At 36.0% G+C, this 16,263-nt stretch overlaps 1 protein-coding gene across 4 annotated transcripts in view; it reads left to right on the top strand.

Annotated features, from left to right (window-relative positions):
* The window catches only part of CDK17 (cyclin dependent kinase 17), a 90,002-nt gene that overhangs the window by 45,145 nt on the left and 28,594 nt on the right, over nucleotides 1-16,263 (top strand). For all 4 annotated transcript variants that reach the window (XM_054696118.1, XM_054696119.1, XM_054696116.1 and 1 more), the window contains exons 2-4: nucleotides 6,349-6,495; nucleotides 12,753-12,917; nucleotides 15,805-15,938. In XM_054696118.1, coding sequence (XP_054552093.1) covers nucleotides 6,378-6,495; nucleotides 12,753-12,917; nucleotides 15,805-15,938 — 417 coding nt within the window. In that variant the 5' untranslated portion in view covers nucleotides 6,349-6,377. The remainder of the gene's footprint in view (nucleotides 1-6,348; nucleotides 6,496-12,752; nucleotides 12,918-15,804; nucleotides 15,939-16,263) is intronic.

Here is a 16,263-nt window from a genome sequence, read left to right on the forward strand (position 1 = left end):
TTTTCCAGGTCCCTTATTTAGGTTTTCTAAATTCCTGCTATGAATGAGACCATCCGGTGTTTCTCTTTTCCTTTCTGGCTTATTTCACTGAGCATGATCCCTTCCAGCGCCATCCATGTTGCTGCATGAGTTTATCTTTTTTGAATGCTGAGTAATATTCCATTGTGTATCTGTACCACATCTTCTTGATCCAGTCATCTATTTTTGGACATTTGGGTTGTTTCCATAGCTTAGCTATTGTAAATAGTGCTGCTATAAACATAGGGGTGCGGGTGCCCTTTTGAATTAATGTTTCGGTGTCCTTTGGGTAAATACTTAGGAGTAGAATTGCTGGATCATATGGAAGCTCCATCTTTAGCAGAATGAGGAATCTCCATGCAGCTCTCTATAGTGGTTGGACTACTTTGCCCTCCCACCAGCAGTGCAGGACAGTACCTTTTTCTCCACATCCTCACCAACATTTGTTGTTGCTAGTTTTTTTAATATGTGCCATTCTCACTGGCATAAGATGGTATCTCATTGTAGTTTTGATTTGCATTTCCCTGATTACAAGTGATATTGAGCATTTTTTCATATGCCTGTTGGCCATTTGCATTTCCTCTTCAGAGAAGTTTCTTTTTAGCTCTTCTGCCAATTTTTTGTCTGGATTATTTACTTTGTTTTTGTTGAGTCTCTTCAGCTCTTTGTAGATTTTTGTGATTAGTCCTTTATCATTAGTGTTGTGTGCAAAAATTTTCTCCCAATCGGTGGGGTCTCTGTTTTGGCTACTGTCTCTTTTGCTGTACAGAATCTCTTTAATTTGATGTAGTCCCAGCTGTTTATCTTTGCCTTCACTATCACTGCTTTGGTCATTTGTCTTTAAAGATGTTACTGAGGTGTATGTCATGTAGTGTTTCGCTTATATTTCCTTCTATATATTTTATGGTTTCAGGTCTTATATTTAGTTCTTTAATCCATTTTGAGTTGGTTTTTGTGCATGGTGTGAGGTAGTAGTCAAGCCTCATTCTTTTGCCTGTAGCGACCCAGTTTTCCCAGCACCATTTATTGAACAAACTTTCTTTGCTCCATTGCATATTCTTTGCTCCTTTGTCAAAGATTAGTTGACCATAAATCTGGGGGTTTATTTCTGGATTTTCTATTGGGTTCCATTGGCCCGTGTTTCCTTGTTCCAATACCATGCAGTTTTGATTATTATTGCTTTGTAGTATAGCTTCAAATCTGGGCGTGTGATGCCTCCATTCCCTTCTTCTTTTTCAGGAGAGCTTTGGCTATTTGGGGTTTCTGGTGGCTCCATAGGAATTTCATCAATGTTTGTTATATTTCTCTGAAGAATGTCATTGGAATTTTTATTCAAATAGCATTGAATCTGTAAATTGCTTTTGGTAGGAATGCCATTTTAATAATGTTAATTCTTCCAATCCATGAGCAGGGGATGTCTTTCCATTTCTTTGTGTCTTCTTCTATTTCTTTTAACTGCTTTATAGTTTTCTTTGTATAGCTCCTTTACCTTTACGTCTTTTGTTAGGTTTATTCCCAAGTATTTGATTTTTTGTTTGTTTGTTTCAATAATAAAAGGGATGGTTTTCTTGATTTATTCTTCAGATTTATTGTTTGTGTATAGGAAGGCTGCTGATTTTTGTATGTTGATTTTGTACCCTGCTACTTTATTAAATTGATTGATTAATTTGATTAGTTTTTCTGTGGAGTTTTTTGGGTTCTCTGTATATTATCATATCATCTGCAAATAGTGATAGTTTGACTTATTCCTTCCCTGTTTGGATTCTTTGTATGTCTTTCTCTTGTCTTATTGCTTTGGGTAGGACTTCCCATATTATATTGAAAAGCAGTGGTGAGAGTGGACATCCTCGTCTTGTTCCAGATCTTAATAGAAATGCTTTCAACTTTTCACTATTGAGAACGATGTTGGCTATGGGCTTGTCATATTTGGCCTTTATGATGTTGAGGTATGTTCCTAGTATCCCGAGAACTTCAAGGGCCTTTATCATAAATGGGTGTTGTACTTTGTCAAAAGCTTTCTCAGCATCTTTTGATATTATATGGTTTTTATATTTCTTTTTATGTTGGATGACATTGATTGATTTTCGGATGTTGAACCATCCTCATGTCCCTGGAATAACTTCTACTTGGTTGTGGTGAATTACCTTATGGATACATTGTTGGATTCTGTTAGCTAAAATTTTATTGAGGATTTTTGCATTGGTGTTCATTAGAGAGACTGACCTGTAGTTTTCTTTTTTTGTGTTGTCCTTGTTTGATTTTGGTATTAGTGTAATGTTAGCTTCATAGAATGTGTTTGTTATTATCCCTCCCTTCTCAATTTTTTGAAAGAATTTGTGAAGGATATGCACTAGTTCATTTCTGAATGTTTTGTAGAATTCATTTGTAAATCCATCTGGTCCTGGGCTTTTGTTTTGGAGGAGGGTTTTGATTACCATTTCAATTTCACTGCTTGTAATTGGGCTGTTTAGTTGTTCTATTTCTTCTTTATCTAGATTTGGATGATTGTAAAGTTGTCCATCTCTTCTAGATTGTTGAACTTATTTGCATATAACTGTTAATAGTATTTTCTCATTATTCTTTTGATTTCTGCTGTGTCTGTTGTGATTTTTCATCTTTCAATTGTGGTCTTTTTTTTATGCTTTCTTCCGTTTTTTCCTATGAGTCTGGCTAGGGATTTGTCTATTTATTTTTTTGAAGAACCAACTTTTGTTTTCATTGATCTTTTGGATTTTTTTTTAGTTTTTATTTCATTTATTTCTGCTTTGATTTTTATTATTTCCTTTCTTCTACTGGTTTTAGGGTTTTTGTTGGTTGTTCTTTTCTAGTTCTTTGAGATGTGAGATTAGGTTGTTTCTTTGAATTCTTTCTTGTTTCTTGATGTGAGCCTCTATTGCTATATATTTTCCTCTTTTAACTGCTTTTGCTGCATCCCATACATTTAGAAAATTGGTGTCCTCATTGTTCAACTCAAAGTATTTTTTAATTTCTTCTTTGATCTCCTCATTAGTCCAGTGGTCTTCCAGTAGTGTGGGTTTCAATTTCCATGAGGTAGGAGGGTTCCTTGCCTTCTTTTTATGGTTTATTTCTAGTTTGATGCCTTCATGGTCAGAGGACATGTTTGGTATAATTTCAATCTTAGTGTATCTGTTGGTGTTTGTCTTGTATCCCACTGTGTGATTGATCCTGGAGAATGATCTGTGTGCACTTCAGAAAAATGTGTACTCATATTTTTTTCTGTGTAGTGTTCTATAGATGTCTGTTAAGCCCAAGAGGTCTAGATCCTTATTTAGAGCGTTAGTGTCCTTAATTTTTTTTTCGTCTCGTTCATCTATCCATTGTTGATGGTGGTGTGTTGAAGTGTCCCACTACATATGTATTTTCTCTGATGTCTGTTTTCAGAGATGATAATAGTTGTCTGAGATTTTGTTGCTCCTTCATTTGGTGATTATATGTTAATGAGTGTTATGTCCCCTTGATTATAATGTAGTGGCCGTTTGGGTCTCTTTTTACCTTTTTGAGTTTAAAATCTATTTTATCTGATATAAGTATAGCTCTTCTTGCTTTCTTTTTTGGTCCATTTGCTTGTGGGATTGTTTTCCATCATTTTACGTTCAGTCTATTTTTATCTTTTATAGTTAAATGTGTTTCCTAGAGACAGCAAAAGGTTGGGTTTTGTTTCTTAATCCAGCCTGCGACTCTGTCTTTTTATTGAGGAGTTTAGTCCTTTTACATTTAGAGTTAATATTGCTACGTTAGCATCTGTATTTGCCATTTTGTTTGTCTTTTCCATGGTTTTATATTTTGTCTTGTTTTGTTCTTATCTCTCTGTATGTTCTGGTTTTAGGACTCCGTGTATTTTTTGGAGTGGGGGTTTAGTCATAATGAAATTCTGGAGTTTCTGTTTGTCTGGGAAGGTCCTTATTCATTCTTCATAGAGGAATGAAAGCTTTGTGGGGTAAAGTATTCTTGGTTGGCATTTGTTGTCTTAGAGTTCGCTGACTATATCCCTCCACGCTTTCCTTGCACATAGTGTTTCTTTGGAGAAGTCTGATGTCAGTCTTACTGTTATAGGACAGGGAGAGGGGCAGCCCAAACTCCGCAAACCTGCCTATTCTAAATGGGTTCTGCCATCCGCCGCATCAACAGAAAACATAGGAGACTTTAAGGGGAAGGAACTTTAATAAAACTAGGAAACAATACAGGTAAGGCAGAGTCTAGTTTTTAAATGAAGCACCCAAAGTTACCCGTCCCCTCGTGGGTAAAAGTCCATCCAAATGGGATTGGCCCAGAGCAAGGCCCCAAAGCCTGCCACAAGTCTAAAGCATCTTCCAGTGGGGACCCACAGAAAAGGGTCAGAAACAACCAGACAAGCCCAGAAGGAAAAGAGCAAAATCAACATCAAGATAAAAGCTGCCATTGTCACCTCCCCATGGGTCTCACCCACATCTGTGTCACCCAGTCCACAACCAAAAGACAAGCGCAGTTTCTTCACATGTCTCTAGGCTCCATGCACCTCCTCCAGGTCTCCTGGCTCCATCCTGCTTCCTTCCTCAGTCTCTTCTGCAGCTTCTTCTCTCCCTGCTCAGCTCCACCCTCCCTTGGGTGGGGCAGGGAACCTCCCCCTTTCCTGGGGACCACCCTGTTGCATTACTGGTGGTTTTCCTTTGTATGTTATCTGTTTCTTCCCTCTTGTCAGCTTCATTAATTTTTCCTTGTCTTGGATTCTTGGAAGCTTTACTCTTAAAAGTCTTGCTGTATTTTTCCTTTCATCATGGAAGTTTGGTGGTGGTCTTGCTTCTTGTATGTCTATTTTCAGCTCCTTATTCATGCTTAGGAAGTTCTCTTCGATTATCTCCTTGAATATTTTCTCTGTTCCTATGTCTCCTCTCCTTCTGGGATCCCTATAACTCTTATATTTCCTTTACTCATGGAGACAGATAGTTCCCAAAGTCTTTCTTCATGCTTTTTCCTTTGTACTTCTTTTTTTCTTTTCTGTTTTGGTTCTTTTTATTTCTGTGTCTTTGAGAGTACTTATTTGTTTTTCCATTTCATCTATTCTGCTTTCATTGCTTTTCCCAGAGTTCTTCAGCTCCTCCATTAATCCTTTGGTCTCCTGCATTTCTTTCACTTCCCTGTTTAGGGACTCAATCTCATTCTTCCAATAGTTCATTATTTTTCCCTTATTTTGACTTCTTTCAGTTTTTTAATCATGGCAATTTTAAATTCTCTATCGGGAAGGCTCAAAAGTTCTTCCAAGTCACTGTTGTTGCATTCTGGTGGTTGATTTTCTTTTTGTGGTATATCCTTTCCCTGAGGTCTTGCTTGGTTGCTTGTAGTTTTTCTTCGCCCTGCTGGTTGTTTTCTGATTTGTCCTGTGTGTTGGGACACTGTGTCACTGGTACTGGCCAGCATCTCTTTGGTGAGCTCCTTCTGGGATGTCGGAAGCGGAAGCTCTGACGGTGGGAACAGTCAGAGGTCGGTGGGAACAGTCAGAGGTCGGGACATGAAGCTCTCTGGCTTAAAGATGGCATGTCTGGGAGGCACTCCCCTGTGCCCTTGGTATGCCCCAGCGGGGTCTGGATCCCCCTCTGGGCTCCATCTGGTGGCCTGTTGCAGGGCCTGGCTTTTGTGGGGGTTTCAGCTCACCTCTGACTGTGGGGACAGCCCTTTCTCAGTTCCACACAGTTTTGGTGAGGTCTGGACGTGAAGCTCCCTGTCTTAAATATGGCATGCCTGGTTTTTGATTACTCAGTGAGGATCATTCACCTCAAGTGATGGGGAGGGGAGCACTTCAAGCTGGGTGCTGGGTCTGCCCCATAGAACAGGAATTTCAAAGAAAATTTCCATTGGAACTATTTAATAAAGTTTCAAACACCATTCTTTTATTCTCTCTTCCCCTTCACCTGTCTGGCCCCACTCCCCTGGTTGAATCTAAAGGTATCATTAGTTGGTTTCAGTGTGATGATAGATGTTTTTAATGAAACTTATAGATCAAAATAGTGTTGATATTTTCACTATATTTTGTCTTTTTAAAGTTTTTTTTTTTTTTTTGGAAAATTTTCAATTCTTAATTCAGTTGTATAAAGTCTCAATCTTTCATTCTGTAGAATTTCTGCTTTTCTGATGGTATTATATAAGTATAGCATTAATCTGAAAGAGTGGATCTTTTAAAGGACAGGGTGAGATTTTTGTGGTATTTGGAGGAAGTTGAGAATTCCTCATTCTTATTTTAAAGATTCCTAGTAAACCCAGGGCAACATTTTTCTTGAGTGGTAATTCATAGCTTTAATTTTGTATTCATTGTGTTCTGTTTTTTTTTTTCCCTAGGATTTTTCAAGTCACATTCAATTGATAGGATGAAAAAATTTAAGAGAAGGTTATCCCTCACGCTTCGAGGAAGCCAGACCATTGATGAATCATTGTCTGAATTGGCTGAACAAATGACTATTGAAGAAAACAGCAGCAAGGATAATGGTAAATATTTGGGGGATGGGCAAGGGAGGACAAATGCTTCCTCCTTTTAATTACTTCATAAATAGAATATAAGTTTACTTTCCCGGTTAGTTTGAAATAACATCCTTTTGCTTATTTCACCATCTGATTTCCTAGTTACCAGGAAACAGAAGGCAGCATAACTTTTGCTTGATTTCTTACTGGACTGTAACTCTTACTCCACAGTGTTACTCTACCTGCTCTCTAACCCTGAGGAATTCTGTCCCATTTATCTTTCCATTTTTTTATTGGTTCTTAAATAATACCACCTTTTATGCTATTATTCTAGTTGTTAAGTAACTATTTTTAAATTAATATTTAAATATTTTTGTTATTCTTATAACCTAAGTTATAGTAAGTTTGAAATTCTTATTTTCGGCTTCATCATAATTTTATAGCATGTGTACTGATTGACTACCATGTAGATGACAAAGTTTGTTACATAAGGGAATTTTACTTTTTTTTTTTATACTTACTGCAATATCTATCAGTGGTATTGAAAGATAGTAGTTAGGGGTATAATGCATAATACATTGGACACTATGTAAAGTAGCAGTTTTTCACTATGTAAAGTAGTAGTTCACAGACCCATAATAGAAAAGAAAAAGAGTTTTTTTTATATTAGATGAATGCAAACTCCAGATGAAATAAACAAAGCTAAATATTCAAAACTGAAATAGCCCTACGGATGTCATGATAATAAGGGAAGGGGCTAACTGGATGGCTGCGGGTGTATCATCATGTGCAGACTGTGTGAGAAACCTTCCTTGCCTCTGCCTAATTCTGCTGTTAGAGATTTGTATCCGTGGCTGAAAGCATGAATATTCCACCCTTTCTAACTGAATGCAAATGTCCTTCTTGTAAGAGGGAAAGGAATAATCGCGATTTAAAAGTCATGCATTGGAGTTTGGGATACATTAACATTTATATATTTATTACTTTCCTGGCTTTATGTAAGTAATTTTTTACATAATTATGTTACTTGGGCTTTGGTTTCTTTATCTCTTTTCCTCAGAAGAGTCTTAGTTACCCAAGGTTGACTGATTTGTTGTGAAAGGGGAGAGAGGACATAGATAAGTTGAGTTAAAAATTTAAAGTGATGGGCCTCCCCGGTGGCGCAGCGGTTGAGCGCTGGGTTGCGAAGCTGCCCACGGCCTCTGCGGCACCAGTTCGATCCCCGGCTGCTCCCCGGCCACCGGAGGAGGGTCCCACATGGCGCGCAGACCTCTCCTGCCGCCCGCTGCTCCCCTCAGCAGTGTACTTCAGTCTGCCTGCTCTGCTCCCCGCTATGGCTCTGGTGAATTCTCTCACCCTCCCGTGCTTCTGACATAAATAAATAAATGAATAAAATACGTGCCTCTTAAAAAAAAAAAAAATTTAAAAAAATTTAAAGTGATTTAGATATAATTTACTTATTTTATTTAGGAGGGAAACATTTTTGCCTTTGCATCAGATCTCAAAGATGGTTTTAGAATGTCTTTTATTCCTTTAGCTAGGAGTAAAATCCTTAAAATTCTCTCTCTGACCCCCTTTGAATTCTGGGTATTATTTAAATCCTGTGTATTGGCTCTTGTGATCAGAGAGTCTTGCCAGCATATTTGCCAGTGATGTTCAGGAGTAAAATAATCACAGTATACATGTTGCTGAATGGTTTCTGGGACGCATTCTTAAGGGGTATTTGGCTACAAGACAAACCTCTTCTTGTGAGTCAAAGAAATGTACATATTTTTTTGAGAACTCATTAATAGATTAATTCATATTTTCTGGAATATTTTGGTGTTATTTCTTAAAAACATGTTTAATTTATAACAAATGGGTAAATGTTAAAAATATTTTTTAAGTTGTACATAATTTGCTTTATTAAAATTTCTTATTAATAGGCACTGAGGAAGAGAAAACAGGAGCTCTATTGAATAGTTTCTTCTTAACATGAGATACTTGAGAAATAATACTTGCATATGTCATAATAGACATTGATTCCTCTTGTGTTGTAAAGATTGCTGGTAACAGACTATCTGATTTATAATCTGCTTTTCTTTATCCCTTATGTGTAATAGCACATAGATTTTACCAGTGGCTTTGGCAAAGGTTCGATATCTTTTTTGAACATCCATTAGTGCCTGGTAGCTGGTCTCAACACATTTTTTCTCTAATGAGTTTATCATAGAGCATAAAAGCTCTTAAAATAGGTGATACACAAAGTCTACATCTGAGTATCCGTTAATGAATGAGATGTGATAGATTAGACACTTTTAAAATTGCCTTCTCACATACACTGTTACCAGTTTTTAAATCAGGTGGTCTTTGTCTAACAGCCATATAGTGGCAATGTTAGTGTAAGAAGGATGAAGAATTTAGTTTATAATTTCTCTAAATAAATTCAACTTAGTTTCTGTAAAGTTGAACTTACGATATGACCCAGCAATTCTATTCCTAGGAATTTCCTTTAAAGAATAGAAACAAGTATGCAAACAAAGTTTCATACGCGAATGTTTATATTCACAGCACTGTTTACAATGGCTCAAAGGTGGAAGCAGCCCAAAAGTCCATTAACAGATGAGTGCATTAGTCAACTGTGGCATATTCTAAGAGTGGAGTATTACTCAACCATAAAAAGGATTGGACTACTATATACTACAATGTGAATGAAACTCAAAAACTGAAAAAAGCCTGACCCAAAGTTTTCATATTTTATAATTAATTAGGTCAATTCATAGAAACCAAAAGCAGGTATTCAGAAAAGAGGATGATGGGGAATGACTGCTTGATGGGTGCAGGGTCTTCTTTGGAAATGATGACAGTATTTTGGCCCCAGAGAGAAGTGATGGTTGTCCATCATTGTAAGAGGACAAAATGCCACTGATTTATACACTTTAAAATGGTTAATTATGTTATGCACATTGTATCTCAATACAAATGCTTAGATTATCTGAGAAATATTTTTTCTTGTAGATTCTCTGTTTGATAAAATCTTAGTGCTATTTTAGGAATATCGCAGTTATAATATTTCAGGGTTTTGTCTTTAAAGTAGTTATTATTTTTTGTAATAAGAAAATTTACTGGAATAATTAAATTTTATTTAATTTTATAATTAATTTTAAATATGAGGAAAAGGTAGATCATAACTATACTATAGAAAGTCCGGAATAGGGCCTCCCCTGGTGGTGCAGTGGTTGAGCGCTGGGCTGTGAAGCTGCCCGCAGCCTCTGCAGTGCCAGTTTGATCCCCGGCTGCCGGGCAAGGGTCCCACATGGTGCGGCAGACCTCTCCTGTCTTGCCCGCTGCACCCCTCAGCAGTGTTTTTCGGTCTATCTCCCTGTTCTGTTCCCCACTCTGGCTCTGGTGAATTCTCTCACCCTCCCGCACTTCTGACTGTACCCAGTGCTTGTATAAATAAATCTTTAAAAAAAAAAAAGGGAAAGAAAGACAGTCCGGAATAATGTTTTGTTACAGTACTTGTGACTTACAGGTAAATTTAATGAAGTTCTTTTGACATAACTGAAATTTTTTTTAAAAAAATGAACCGTCTTCATGTTCCCAAGGAGTGTAATTAAACGAATTTAACAGGATGTTAATTCTCATGATAATCTCAAAGGCAAAGATTGAAGTAGCCTAGTTTTCTAGATACTCTAAAATCTGCTGCACTGGGACATGTCTTTTAGAGTCAGTAATCCTGATTTTATGGATATTGGCAGCCTTTGCCTTACTTGCAGTCCTCTTCTTTTCACCTGTGGATTTGATACATGGTTAGCAGGGAAGGTTAGTTTTTGACAATAGTGGGTGATACATGGAGTTGAAAGTAGTGCGGACTCCTACACATTGCACAAGGTCTATGAGAAGGTGAAATTGAAAGCAGACTTCATTGGGTGCATGTAGGGTGTGGGATAGGATCAAGCTAATATACCTGATTAACAGGGTTAGGAACAGGAATGAGTAAGGCTGTGGAATAGAGCAAGAAATTTCATGTTTCTGATCATAATAGTTTACTTAATCAGAAGGTCTAGATAAATAAGCTGCCAAATAAATTTCTCAATGGAATCAAAATTGCCATGTTACAGTATTAAAAACCACTTGTAAACTTTATTTGGAACAAATTCATAGCATAAGAAAGATCACTGCAGTTTTTCATATAAATTTCTACTATCTGAAAAAATTGCAACAAAATGTATATAACCTATAATTTACTATTTTAAGCATTTGAAGTATATGCTTTTAGTGTCATTGAATATGCTCACTTTGTAGTTGGAGCATCACCATCATTCATCGCCAGAGCTTTTTCATCATTCTAAATTGAAACTTTACACCTATTAAACAATAACTCCTAATTCTCCCTTCTCTATAGCCCTTGGTAACCACCATTCGTTCCATTGCCCCAAGGAGGGTCCCTTTCAGGAAGTTTGTGTTTTAACAAGTCCTTGTGAAGATTCTGAAACATGCTAAACTTTAAGGACCACTTCTCTACCAAGTCAAGTTGCCATGTGTTGACTTTTGCAGTAGCTTTTCCCTCTGTCCAGAATATCTTCTAATATACCACACAACCATCTTCCCATGACTGACTCCTTTTTGCATTTAAATCTGTTAAGAAATATCTCTGCACAGAAAATTTTTCCTCGGTACCCAATGTAAAATAGTTCATCATTACAGAAAATGAAATATTATAACTTAGAATTTTTCTTGTTTGTTCTAGCATGTGTCCCACAGTGTTTCTAACTATTTAATTTACACATTTGTATAGGATACCTTCTTACCATTCATTATTAAATCACTGATTATTTTATAAGACTTAAAATCCCCAGGTCCTTGATTAGCTAACTATTGCCAAAGACCATATATGTTCAGTGTACTTTGGGCAGGTATTTTCCACTACTAGTTAGGTACTGCCCCCCTACCCTAATCTGCTGCAGATTAGATGATTTGGGCCTAATGTGAGCCTCAAGGACTCTTGCCCCATCTTTTCTCTTTCCTTTTAGGCTGTCATCATCACTAGAGGCGCAGGCTACTTGGCCTTCTTGGCTCATTTTTCCTAAGCCCATACATTGGTTGTCTTCTGTAGATCTGAGCAACCCACTCTTGCCAACTTTTTTTGGTGTCTGGTAAATCTTTATAGGTAGGAAAATCCCCTCATTAGGAGGTATACTTTTGATTATCCTGCTACCAAAGAAGGTTTGGCTCCTTTTGAGAGGAGAAGATACTTAAAGATACCCAATTTCTTTTAAAATTCCTTGACTACTACCAATATAAAATATAATTTTATTTTTTTAATTTTTTAAAAAAGATTTATTTATTTATACATGCATGAGCTGAGGTATAGGCCAGAGGTGTAGGGGATGAGAGCATTCACCAGATAGAGAGTGGGAAACAGAACAGGCATATTGACCCAAGTACACTGCTGAGGGGAGCAGCGGGCGAGTCAGGAGAGGTCTGCTGCGTGATGTGGGTTACTCCCTGGCCTGCCAGGGATCGAACTCATCCTGCAGAGGCTGCGATCAGCTTCATAAGCTGAGTCTTAACCCCTTGCACCACCAGGGAGGCCCTAAAATACAATTTTAATACAGAGGACTAATTATGTGTCACAGAAAACTTCATCATGTCCTTAACCTGCTCTTTAGAAGTAGAAAGGAATCATAGGATTCCCTGTAAACATTACAAAACAGGATTTTCTTCATGTATAATTAAATGCCTTTTAAGTATTTTTAAAATGTTTCTGCTTGGATATAGATCTAGGATTATTTTTAAAACTATGAAAAATTTGGGGCAATAGATTCTAAAAATTCTATATTGATCTATACTGAAGTTCTGTTACTTATTCACTGACATATCTTTTTGAATGTTTACCAAATAGGAATGTAAGTTTCTTCGGACCAGGACTATGTCTTTTATATTCTACAGCATGCCTAGTCAGCACAGTTAATAAATGTAAGAGTAGTAGGGAAAAAATCAAGATATATTAAAATAAGCAAATAGATCAAAAATCTATGGGGTATTTTGTGATGGTAACCAATTTTGATTATGTAAGAAGTAGATAATTAGTTTCTAGACCAACTTCAAATATTAAAATGTTTTCTGTAATTTTTCATAAATTATTTTAATCCAATACTTTGCAGAGATAGTCAAAGAAATGATATTAAATGTAGATCTCTATTGTAACCTTTTGTTTTGTTTCCTATTTCATTTTCTCAACCCTTTTCATGTGCTCCTGGATCTTGGGCTGTTAATGGAATGATTTTTGGATACCACAGAGCCTATTGTGAAGAATGGCAGGCCTCCAACCTCTCACAGTATGCATTCCTTCCTCCACCAGTACACAGGGTCCTTCAAGAAGCCCCCATTACGGAGACCACACAGCGTTATTGGAGGAAGCCTTGGCTCCTTCATGGCAATGCCCAGAAATGGAAGCAGATTAGGTAATTTAATTGTCTACTTTTTAAAACACTGTCTGATTATAGGTCATGTACATAGCTAAGTTTTAGTTACAAACAGCTAAAGAAGCAGATCTTTATTACCCAGTTTTTCTTATAATTCAGTTGCGGAAAGATAGAAGATTTTAGAGAGGTAGTGCAGTAGTGCTGACACTACAGAATAGTAACATTTGAAAACCTATTCAGCAAGAAAAAAACAAAACCCTTAAGAGATGGATGCAAGATTTGAAGATGAATGGCAGGTTGAAATGGTGCTTAATGTAGGGTCATACCTTTCTAACTCCAGATTATTACCAGATGCAATAATCCGTATGTATGATTATCACCTGAGTTATGTCACTGTCCTTTTAAATATCTAGGAAAACTATATATCTGCAAGGTTCTGTTTATTTCTGGCCTTTTTGGATGATATTTAATTTATCATGTTTTTGATTTTTAAAATCAATTTACGTATATTTTGTGGTCTCATGACTATTCAGATCATTGGCGTATTTGTTGAGCACTTCGTTGTACCTTCTTAAAATCCACCTTCCACTGTAATTTGAATAATGTTTTTGCACCCAACATATTTTTGGTAATGAAATTATATTTACTGAAGTTTTTGAGAGTTTTATTTTGTCGCTTGCTTTATCTGCTTACTCTTGCCATGATATAATATCTCCTTGTGTGTCGTGTTAACTTTGGGGGAGTATGAGTTTATCTACAATGGGAACTAACCTTTTACTATTACTTAGGCTTTTAGAGTTATTTATTTCTAATGTACATATATAGTCAAAATATTATATAACGGTGTGCGCATTTCTTTCCAGCTTTGTGTTCAGTGATAACTTATTGGTAACTTGAAGTTAGTCATTGGAGCAAGCTACTTAACCCACAGAAATTGGAAAGTGCTCAGATCAGGGCTTGATTTATTATTGTTGACTGCCTGGACCAGAGATTTTAGCAAACTTTTTCTGTCTAAGGACAGATAATACTACTTCAAGTTTTGTAGGCCACATAAGATTTATGTTGCATATTCTTCTAAAAATAGCTCCATAAGATATAAAAACTGTTTTAAACTCAGGGACCATGCAAAAACAAATCACATTTGCAGACTCTTGGTATAAATTTAGGAAGTGACGTTGAAAATGTTAATTCAGATTAAATTTAAGTGTATCAGTTCTGTAGCTGTCATATTGTGAGTGACCAAAAATTGATCCATTTGAGAAGTAAATTTTGTTCTAGCCCTCAAAAACTGTTACCTAATTCAGCAAAGAAATTGTTCGCAACCATGATAAGTAAGTGAAGTGTTGACAGAAACCTTCATTCATTGTTTCACTTTTGTCTTACTAGCAAAAATGGAAGAACCAACATTCATGTTGGAACTACCCATATTTGTTAAGGGCATGAGAAATGTCTTAGTTGAATCATATGGTACTCAAATATTTTAGAGATTTATATGCTCCTTTGTAGTCATTATGGACTAGAGCAGATTTCTTTTAAGTGTGCCCTTTACTGAAGATGTTACACTTTGAGATTCTCATGCCTTTCTGCAAGGAGCTTTTGCAACTCGGACACTTGAGGCATCACCTTTTTTTTTTTTTTTTTTTTTTTTTTTTTTTTTGTGAGGCTTCATCTTTTATTCCAGTGTGACAGCTAAATTCAAGTACATTCTTACCCAGATCAGCAGTCCCTCCCCAAAAAGTGATAGTTTATGTTTATATGTTTATCAGCTTTGGATTTTAGTTTTCTCTTTGTCTTTGTTTCCTGGGTATTGTGCATACATTCTTGCAACCTCAGCTATAGATTTTAAAGTATTGTATTTTCAGAGGTAGAAGGAGCGTCAGATTTTGCTAGAATTGGAAAGCTTAGTTAAACAGAAAGCATATCTTTGACATTTTTACAGTGTGACAGAAAATAATAGCCTCTGATAGATACTATCAGATTAAGAATCAATCACTAATACATTGACTTTTGCTGCCAAGTTAATTTTTTGTTCAAATGGTAGTATAAAATTTCTTCAGAAATCTCTAAGTGTGTTCTTAAATTACATATTGATCTATTAAAAAACCATTACAGTTTGTAACTGATTGAGTCTATTTATATTTCATATAACATTTCATTTGGGAGAAAGGTCCAATTATCTAGTGCAGTCTTTGATTTTTAGTTACTATTCAGATCATTGGTGTATTTGTTGAGCACTTTGTTGTATCTACTTATAACCCACCTTCCAGTGTAATTTGAGTAAGTTTTTGCGCCCAACATATTTTTGGCAATCATAAACTTGTTTTTGTAGTTGTAGTACAAAGTAAATATTCAATGAATAACTTGAACTGTTTTATATTTAACACTGGACTGGGGTTGGGAGAAGCTGTCTTACCAGGTTTTTTTTTAAAAGCTTTTAAAAACAATATTCAAAGAATTAGCTTATTTGGTTATAGACCCAATAGCACATTATTTAGTGAAAGGAATACTAAACTAAATAGAAGGCAAAAACCCAGGTTTCTATTTTAGCTCTGCCTGTAAACTGTGTGACCATTGGAAATCATTTAATCTTTCAAGGTCTTAGTTCCCAGCTCTGGAAAAGGAGAGAAATGGCTAAATGATCCTCTAGTGTTATTTCCAGTCTGTAATTTATTGTTCAACTCTTGATAATTACTTGATTGTTATTTTCATAGTCTGAGAGTATAAAAGGATTTCTTACTAATCTTCTAAGACCACTTTATGTTTTGATCCATTAACTGCATACTTACAACACCCAGAATGTAAAAACCTTTTTATGCTATGACTTACGTGTTTGTTGGCTATCTACCTATTACCTGTAGTGATAAAAGATTGTGTGATGTAGCTGAGTGTAAGTAGGGTAAGATAGATGTTTCATTTTCTTATACAGATATTGTTCATGAAAATTTAAAAATGGGATCAGATGGTGAGAGTGACCAAGCTTCTGGGACATCATCTGATGAAGTCCAGTCACCTACTGGTGTTTGTCTTAGAAATCGTATACATAGACGGATATCAATGGAGGTAACCATTTAAATATGAATATTCTGTGTGTCTGTATTTGTGCATATAAATGCACACACATGTAAAACAGTGCCTTTTTGAAAATTTTCACAAAGGCATAAGATACTTGTAAGAAAGTTGTTTTCTTCGCATTATTGAAGAGAAGTCTTGTGAATATTTCCTCTTTTCCAATTATTTGCTATCCTAAGGCAAATATACATTATATTTAACATTCTGCAAAAAACTATGTGGGTTCTCTGTAAGTGAAATGTGAATTTTCAAAAATTCTGGAAATCTAGAATGATAAATTAGCAAAATTTTCTTTTTAGAAAATAAGATTATTTTA

Source organism: Talpa occidentalis, unplaced genomic scaffold (genome assembly GCF_014898055.3).
Source record: "Talpa occidentalis isolate TD23 unplaced genomic scaffold, MPIMG_talOcc4v2.1 talOcc4.16, whole genome shotgun sequence".
NCBI lineage: Eukaryota > Metazoa > Chordata > Mammalia > Eulipotyphla > Talpidae > Talpa > Talpa occidentalis.